Genomic DNA, 8670 nt, shown 5'->3' with positions numbered 1-8670 from the left:
TGGCCTGTGTAAGGGATGGTGAAATAGATAGAATATTTAGGAGTGATGTGGATTTGATGCTGTGTGGGACAAAAAATCCTATTAAGGGTTTTGCCTATAAGAGTACTGTATCTGTTAATCTCTTAGAGAAACAATTGTTAAAGAGGGAAAACACAAATATCTTGACTAAGTTTGGTTTCTTTAATTACTAACATTAAGGAAAATCATTTTCTGTCATGAACTTGAAAACAGGCAAATTTTTTAAAAATTACAGGTAATATACAATATAAACTAAAGATTATTCTAAAATTTACCTTTCACGAAACTTTTAAAGTTAACATAGCATTACAGTTTCTAAACACAAAATTTTCAACATTCATTCCTCTTAATTACAAACAAAATCTAGTGTATTCTTACTGACAGAGCCTATAATATATGTTCAAGCTATTCCCACCTGGACATTGAGCTGAAATATATAATGAAACTACACACGTGTTATGCCATTCTGAGATTGCATCATCATATCTCGGAATATTGAGTTATGGAAAAAATAATTTACAGTATAATATTTTACTGCCATTCTGAGTTATCAAGGGTTAACTTTTACATTAATAAGTCTATTTATGATTTACTTTGACCAGGTCTTAACTAATTCAGGGGCCACTTCAGGTGTTTAACCCCTTCACTATGGGGAGGCCACTTTCGTTATTTTATTTTTACTAATGCCAGACAGTTTTATTCAGCACGAGGGGTTTAAGCTGACACCTCACTTAAAAACAGTTTAGTTTAAATTACATTTGACCAGATACTGTAGTGTCAATGCTATCAATAAGAGAACAATGCACTTCCAACATGATGTGCTGAAGCTGAGTGCAAAAAATGCTGTGCAGAACCATCCATGGGGCAAGGTTTTGAGTTCAACACCAGGTCACATGAAAAGTCAAAACACAAGGCATGTTATGTGTTTGTACATGCATACAGAGATACTGTATATGCAGTAAACCCTGGATAACTTGACATTTGATAATCTGGAATTTAACATAACTCGGGATGGCTATACTCTTGGAATTTATTTAAAAATACCTTGGAAAAAACTGAGTTATATAAATATTTTTGTAATATTTAGTATGCACTAATCCCCCTGTGTTTGCAAGCTCCATACTTGCAAATTCACTTATTCACAAAAAATTATTAGTGACCCTTTATTCAAGATTTGCAATTGAAATACAGCTATTGTGATGATGATAGAATTTTGTGACTGACCATTGGCAGATGCGCATCTCCTCACACTATAGGTACTCCTTAGCTTGCTGATTATGAATATGTGGTCCACGATTCGATTGCAGAGTAATTAGTGGCCAAAATGACCCTTGAATGAATTTACTGACATTTTTCAATGCTAATTACTCATCAACTATGGGTTTCCAAGGTGTGATTTAGGGTTTGTGTGTTATTCTGAAAGTATTTAATTAGTTAAACCCCTTAAATTTCAATTTGAGAAAAAAATATTTTGGTAAAAAATTTTGTAAGGTGTAAGACGCGAGTCAAACTCCTGGCCCTTGAGCAAATGGCTGGGATGGGTCAGGTGTGTGCGTGGGATGACGGTAAAATTTATCATCCAGTGAAATTATGAAAGAAATAGATATAATCATGTTTATTTAGTAAAATGAAGTTTGCATACTTAAGATCAAACAAACCCAGATGAGGTATTCCTGGTAAGCCAGGTAAGGTAATGTGTGAAGCTGTAAACTTCAATTCTGCAACTATGTGATATAGCACTTGTGTTGGCCCTGAAGAGGGTAACTGAAAATAGAATTGGCCCTCGAAAGGTTTTGAGTTTGACACCACTGATCTAAACTATCATTAATTCCAATTCCGAGAGAAAAGTATATTTAGTTCGACAAATTACTTGGATGTAAGACTTACATTTTTGGTGGTTTTGGCCAAAAATTAAAGTTTCCTGAAAATCTCATCTCAGTATAGGTACTCCTGAGCCTGCTGATAACGAATCTATAGTCCATAACGGCAACGTCATGGATTCTCCCAGGGGTGCTGACGCCTCCATGGGTCCTTCCAGGAGTGGCGGCGCCCCCAATGGCCCTTCCAGCAGTGGCGGTGCCCCAGGGGCCCTCCCAGGGATGGCGGCACCCTCAGGGGCCATCCCTATGTCAGCGGCGCCCTTTCCCAGGAGTCATAGCTTGCTTGGTCGTGGTGTCGTACATTTTGCATTCGTCCAGTAATCCCTTACTTAAACGTGATTGGTGGAGTAAGATGTGACGTCATAAAATTTCAGCCAATAGGAGAACAGAGCAGTCAGTCAGCACAACACCCCAACTTATGTTTTCCTGTTGGATATTTTTTCTACATTTTCATTGTTCAGGATGTGATGGTCGGTGTATATATTTAACGTCATATCTCTCAGAGTTATAAATAGTGCAAAAACAACTGTCCTAGGGGCCCCCAGTGACCCTTCCAGGGTCAGCAGCACTACTAGAGACTATGCCAGGGGCAGATAATCCCCCAGGAGGCCTTCCACGCGCCCTCTCAGCGGAAGTGGCGCCTCCAGGGGCCTTCTCGGGGGTGGCAGGGCCCCCAGTGACTCTCCCATGGGCAGCTGCACCCACAGGGACTGTGGCGCTCCCAAAGACCCTCCCAGGGGCGATGGCACACCCAGGAGGCCTCCCAGCAGCAACCACACCCCCAGTGTGTCCCCAGTGGCGACGGTGCCCCCAGGGGCCCTCGCAACAACAGCGGCATCCCCGGGTGCATTCTTAGGAGCGACGGCACCCCAAGGACCCTACCATGGGTGGTGATGAACCCAGGGACCCTCACAGGGCCAGCAGAGCCCCCAGGGACCATCTCAGGGGCAGTAGAACCCCCAGGGACCCTCCTATGGCAAGTGGCGCACCGGGAACCCTCCCAGGGACATCAGTGCCCCCCGGGACCTTTGTATGGGCGGTGAGTCCCCAAGAATCCTTCCAGAGGCTCCAGTGCCCCCAGGAACCCTTCCAGGGGCAGCCGTGCATCCAGGACCCTTCCCAGGGACGGGAGCGCCCTAAAAAACCCTTCCAGGCACGGTGACGTATTGTAGGACCTTCCCAGGGGTAGTGGCGAATCTAAGGATCCTCCCAGGGGTGGTGGCGCCCCCAGGGACTCTTCCAGGCGCGGCGGCTCACCCGGAAACCCTACCAGCGATGTCGGTGCCCCCAGGGAACATTTCAGGTACATCATAGCCTTCAGGGATCCTCTAGGGAGAGCCGCGCCTCCAGGAATCTGACCAAGGAGTCTCCCAAAGGCGGTGGCGTCTCCAGGGACCTTTAAAGGGGTGGCAGCTCTCCCTGGGGCCCACCCAGAAACAGTGGCCCCCTCACGGTCCCTCCCAAGGACGGCGTCGCCCCCAAGGGCCCTCCCAGGGACGGTGGTGCACCTGGGGTCCATCTCATGGGTAGAGAAGTGCCCCCAGGGTGCACCCCAGTGGCGATGGTGCCCCCAGGGGCCCTCGCAACAACAGCGGCATCCTCAGGTGCATTTTCAGGAGCGACAGCACCCCATGGACTCTGACTGGAGCAGCGGAGCCCGCAGGAGCCAACCCAGGGGCAGTGTAGCCCCCAGGGACCATCCCAGAGACCATTCCAGGGGCAGTGGTGCACCAGAAACCCTCCCAGGGTCGGTGGCGCCCCCAGGGGTACCTCGCAGGGGCGGTAGTGCATCTGGGGTCACTCTCAATGGAAGAGGAGTGCCCAGGGACCATTCGAGGGGTACTAGAGCCTCCAGGGACCATCCCAGAGACCCTCCCAGGGACGGCGGCACCTCAAAGGACATGCCCAGGGGCATCCACACCCCCAGAGACAGTAGTGCCCCCAAAGACCTTCCTAGGGGTCCCAGGGGACCATATGGCATGCTTGTTTGTTGTATTATATTTTCGTATATTACATACTTCCAAATCCCTTACTTAAACGTGATTGGTGGAGTAAGATGTGACGTCATAAAATTACAGCCAATAGGAGAAGAGAGCAGTCAGTCAGCACAACACCCCAACTTATGTTTTCCTGTTAATATTATTCGCTGTTACCTTCTTCAGAATGCGATTATACTGGAGGAAATGTGATGGGTGGTGTATTTACTTAATGTTGCATCTCCCAGAGTAATAAATTGAGCATAAACTACTGCACCCATGGGTCCTACAGGCCTGGCGCTCCTAGAGGACATCTCAGGGGTGGTGGATATATCAGGAACCCTCTCAGGTGCCGCGACGCCCCAGGGTGTCCCCCAGTGGTGATGGTGCCCCAGGGGCCCTCGCAACATCAGTGGCATCCTCAGGTGCATTCTTAGGAACGACGGCACCTCAGGGATCCTGACTGGAGCAGCAAATCCTGCAGTGACCTACCCAGGGGCAGCACAGCCCCCAGTGACCATCCCAGAAACCGTTCCAGGGGCAGTGGTGCACTGGAAACCCTCCTAGAATCGGTAGCGCCCCCAGGGATCCTGCCAAGGGCGGTGGTGCACCTGGGGCCCCACTTATTGGAAGAGGAATGCACAGGGACCATTCCAGTGGTAGCAGAGCCTCCAGGGACCATCCCAGAGACGGCAGCACCTCAAAGGACACTCCCAGGGGCATCCACACCCCCAGAGACCTTTCCAGGGATGTTAGTGCCCCGAGAAACCTTCCTAGGGGTCCCAGGGGGCCCTATGGCATGCTTGTTTGTTGTGTCATATTTTCGTACATTACATACTTCCCGAAGTCCCTTACTTAACTATGATTGGTGTACGATTCTATTAACCCACCAAATTACAGCCAATAGGAGAAGAGAGCACTCAGTCAGCACAACACCCCAACTTATGTTTTCCTGTTGATATTATTCGCCGTTACCTGCTTCAGAATGCGATTATACTGGTGGAAATGTGATGGGTGGTGTATTTACTTATCGTTGCATCTCCCAGAGTAATAAATTGAGCATAAACTACTGCACCCATGGGCCCTACAGGCCTGGCGCTCCCAGAGGCCATCCCAGGGGCCATCCCAGGGGTGGTGGACATCCCAGTAACCCTCTCAGGTGCCGCGACGCCCCCAGGGTGCCCCCCAGTAGCGACGGTGCCCCCAGGGGCCCTCGCAACATCAGTAGCATCCTCAGGTGCATTCTTAGGAACGACGGCACCTCAGGGATCCTGACTGGAGCAGCAAATCCTGCAGTGACCTACCCAGGGGCAGCACAGCCCTCAGTGACCATCCCAGAAACCGTTCCAGGGGCAGTGGTGCACTGGAAACCCTCCCAGGGTCGGTAGCGCCCCCAGGGATCCTCCCAGGGGCGGTAGTGCACCTGGGGCCCCTCTCATTGGAAGAGGAATGCACAGGGACCATTCCAGTGGTAGCAGTTCCTCCAGGGACCATCCCAGAGACCCTCCCAGAGACGGCGGCACCTCAAAGGACACTCCCAGGGGCATCCACACCCCCAGAGACCTTTCCAGGGAAGTTAGTGCACCCAGAGACCTTCCTAGGGGTCCCAGGGGGCCCTATGGCATGCTTGTTTGTTGTGTCATATTTTCGAACATTACATACTTCCCGAAGTCCCTTGCTTAACTATGATTGGTGGACTTTTAACCCGCCAAATTACAGCCAATAGGAGAAGAGAGCAGTCAGTCAGCACAACACCCCAACTTATGTTTTCCTGCTGATATTATTCTCCGTTACCTGCTGCAGAATGCAATGATACTGGTGGAAATGTGATGGGCGGTGTATATATTAAACGTTGCATCTCCAAGAGTAATAAATTGAGCATAAACTACTGCACCCATGGGCTCTACAGGCCTGGTGCTCCCATGGACTATCTCAGGGGTGGTGGACATATTAGGAACCCTCCCAGGTGCTGCGACGCCCCCACGGTGTCCCCCAGTGGTGACGGTGCCCCCAGGCGACCTCGCAACATCAGTGGCATCCTCAGGTGCATTCTTAGGAGCGACGGCACCCCAGGGACCCTGACTGGAGCAGCGGAGCCTGTAGGGACCTACCCAGGGGCAGCGCAGCCCCCAGGGACCATCCCAGAAACCATTCCAGGCGCAGTGGTGCACTGGAAACCCTCCTAGGTTCGGTGACGCCCCCAGGGGACCCTCCCAGGGCCGGTGGTGCACCTGGGCTCCCTCTCATTGAAAGAGGAATACACAGGGACCATTCCAGTGGCAACAGAGCCTCCGGGGACCATCCGAAAGACCCTCACAGAGACGGAGGCACCTCAAAGGACACTCTCAGGGGCATCCACACTCCCTAGAGATCTTTCCAGGGACGTTAGTGGCTCCAGAGACCTTCCTAGGGGTCCCAGGGGGCCCTATGGCATGCTTGTTTGTTGAGTCATATTTTCGTACATTACATACTTCCCGAAGTCCCTTACTTAACTATGATTGGTGGACTTTTAACCCGCCAAATTACAGCCAATAGGAGAAGAGAGCAGTCAGTCAGCACAACACCCCAACTTATGTTTTCCTGTTGATATTATTCTCCGTTACCTGCTTCAGAATGCAATGATACTGGTGGAAATGTGATGGGCGGTGTATTTATTTAACGTTGCATCACCCAGTGTAATAAATTGAGCATAAACTACTGCACCCATGGGTCCTACAGGCCTGGCGCTCCCAGGGGCCATCTCAGGGATGGTGGACATATCAGGAACCCTCCCAGGTGCTGCGACGCTCTCAGGGTGCCCCCCAGTGGTGACGATGCCCCCAGGGGCCCTTGCAACATCAGTGGCATCCTCATGTGCATTTTCAGGAGCGACAGCACCCCTGGGACCCTGACTGGAGCAGCGGAGCCTGCAAGGACCTACCCAGGGGCAGCGCAGCCAACAGGGACCATCCCTGTGACCGTTTCAGGGGGAGTAGCTCACCGAGAACCCTCCCATGGTCGGTGGCGCCCCCAGGGGTCCCTCCCAGGGTCGGTGTTGCACCTGGGGTCACTTTCATTCGAAGAGGAGTGCACAGGGAGCGTTCCAGGGGCAGCATAGCCTCCAGGGACCATCCCAGAGATCCTCCCAGGGACGGCGGCACCTCAAAGGACACTCGCAGGGGCATCCACACCCCCAGAGACCTTTCCATTGACGTTAGTGCCCGAGAAACCTTCCTAGGGGTCGCAGGGGCCCTATGGCATGCTTGTTTGTTGTGTCATATTTTCGAACATTACATATTTCCCGAAGTCCCTTACTTAACTATGATTGGTGGACTTTTAACCCGCCAAATTACAGCCAATAGGAGAAGAGAGCAGTCAGTCAGCACAACACCCCAAATTATGCTTTGCTGTTGGATATTTATTCTCGTTTCACTATTTTACAATCTGGGAGATATGATGTTAAATAAAATACACACTGCCCATAGCATTTTCAGTATTATCATAACCTGAACAATGAAAAGGAGAATAAATATCCAACAGCAAAGCATAAGTTCGGGTGTTGTGCTGACTGGTTGCCTGTTTTCCTATTGGCTGTAATTTGATGATGTTACTCTTATTCCACCAATCACAGTTAAGTAAGAGATTACTGAAAGAATGCAATATTTACGACACCAGTATCCATTTTTGGGGCGCCGCCTCCCCTAGGAGGACCTATTGTGAGCCACAGGCGTTGGCAGGGCCCTGGGAGCAGTGGCGCCCTCCAGTGGCAGTGACCTATTGTGAGCCACAGGCCTTGGCAGGGTCCCTGGGAGCCGTGGCGCCCCATAAAGAGGCCCGAGGGGAGCCACCGCCTCTGAAAGGGCCCCTAAAAGCACCACCGCCGCTGGCAGGGCCTCTGAGAGCACCTCAGTCACTAAGTACGTACGTGGAGGCACCCCCTTCCCTGGAAAGGTCCTTGGGATCATGGGTGTCCCTGTGAGAGCCCCTAGGGTCACCAGCGCCCCTAGCAGGGCCCATGGGGGCGCCGCCGTCCCTGTGAGGGTCCCTAGGAGTGTTGCCGTCTCTGCGAGGGTCCCTTGGAGCGTTGCCGTCCCTGAGAGGCCCATGGAAGCTCGGCTGTTCCTGGAGGAGCCCCTGTCGATGCCGCCTTCCCAGAGAAGGCCCCTAGGATCGCATTTGTCCCTAGAAGTGCCCCTGATGGATCCAGCGCCCCTGACAGCTCCCCTGGGGGCACCGCCGACCCTGAGAGGGCTCTGGGGGGCGCCTCCGTGCCTTGCATGGCTAAATGACCCTCACAGGGTCCCTGACAGGGACGGGGTCGCCTTCAGGGTTGTTCCCAGGGACGGCGGCACCCAGGGGCAACACAGCCCCCAGGGACCATCCCAGAAACCGTTCCAGGGGCAGTGGCGCACTGGAAACCCTCCCAGGGTCGGTGGCACCACCCAGGGGTCCCTCCCAGGGGCGGTGGTGCACCTGGAGTCCCTCTCATTGGAAGAGGAGTGCACAGGGACCATTCCAGGGGCAGCAGAGCCTCCAGGGACCATCCCAGAGACCCTCCCAGGGACGGTGACACCACAGAGGACACTCCCAGGGGCATCCACACCCCCAAAGACCTTTCCAGGTATGGTAGTGCCCCCAGAGACCTTCCTAGGGGTCCCAGGGGGCCGTATGGCATGCTTGTTTGTTGTGTCATATTTTCGTACATTACATACTTCCCGAAGTCCCTTAATTCACTGTGATTGGTGGAATATTCTTTTGACCCACCAAATTACAGCCAATAGGAGAAGAGAGCAGTCAGTCAGCACAACACCCCAACT

General features: G+C 52.0%; 2 protein-coding genes across 2 annotated transcripts in view; both read left to right on the top strand.

Moving 5' to 3' along the window:
* Nucleotides 1–818: 818 nt before the first annotated feature.
* LOC121856968 (SH3 domain-containing protein C23A1.17-like) lies at nt 819–2754 on the top strand. Its single transcript, XM_042352757.1, has 3 exons — nt 819–931; nt 1958–2195; nt 2434–2754. The coding sequence occupies exons 1-3, from the start codon at nt 819–821 to the stop codon at nt 2752–2754; spliced, it is 672 nt and encodes a 223-aa protein (XP_042208691.1).
* Nucleotides 2755–2781: 27 nt separating this feature from the next.
* LOC121856966 (nascent polypeptide-associated complex subunit alpha, muscle-specific form-like) overlaps nt 2782–8670 on the top strand; it is a 7019-nt gene continuing 1130 nt past the window's right edge. The window contains exons 1-8 of the mRNA XM_042352756.1: nt 2782–3056; nt 3364–3883; nt 4312–4625; nt 4965–5254; nt 5678–5973; nt 6079–6312; nt 6740–7110; nt 8164–8532. Of these exons, the coding sequence (XP_042208690.1) occupies nt 2782–3056; nt 3364–3883; nt 4312–4625; nt 4965–5254; nt 5678–5973; nt 6079–6312; nt 6740–7110; nt 8164–8532 (2669 nt within the window). The remainder of the gene's footprint in view (nt 3057–3363; nt 3884–4311; nt 4626–4964; nt 5255–5677; nt 5974–6078; nt 6313–6739; nt 7111–8163; nt 8533–8670) is intronic.

Source organism: Homarus americanus, unplaced genomic scaffold, assembly GCF_018991925.1.
Source record: "Homarus americanus isolate GMGI-L3 unplaced genomic scaffold, GMGI_Hamer_2.0 scaffold44060, whole genome shotgun sequence".
Lineage (NCBI taxonomy): Eukaryota > Metazoa > Arthropoda > Malacostraca > Decapoda > Nephropidae > Homarus > Homarus americanus.
The sequence above is the reverse complement of the archived record's forward strand: the minus strand, read 5'-3'. Positions and strand labels throughout refer to the sequence as shown.

Excerpts from the sequence above, each read along its gene's own strand:
- LOC121856968 (XM_042352757.1), top strand. The coding sequence starts at position 819 with ATGCACTTCCAACATGATGTGCTGAAGCTGAGTGCAAAAAATGCTGTG. Across the intron at positions 932-1,957 it reads ATGAAAAGTCAAAACACAAG|TATAGGTACTCCTGAGCCTG; the intron begins GCATGTTATGTG and ends ATCTCATCTCAG. Across the intron at positions 2,196-2,433 it reads GCTTGCTTGGTCGTGGTGTC|GGGCCCCCAGTGACCCTTCC; the intron begins GTACATTTTGCA and ends CAACTGTCCTAG.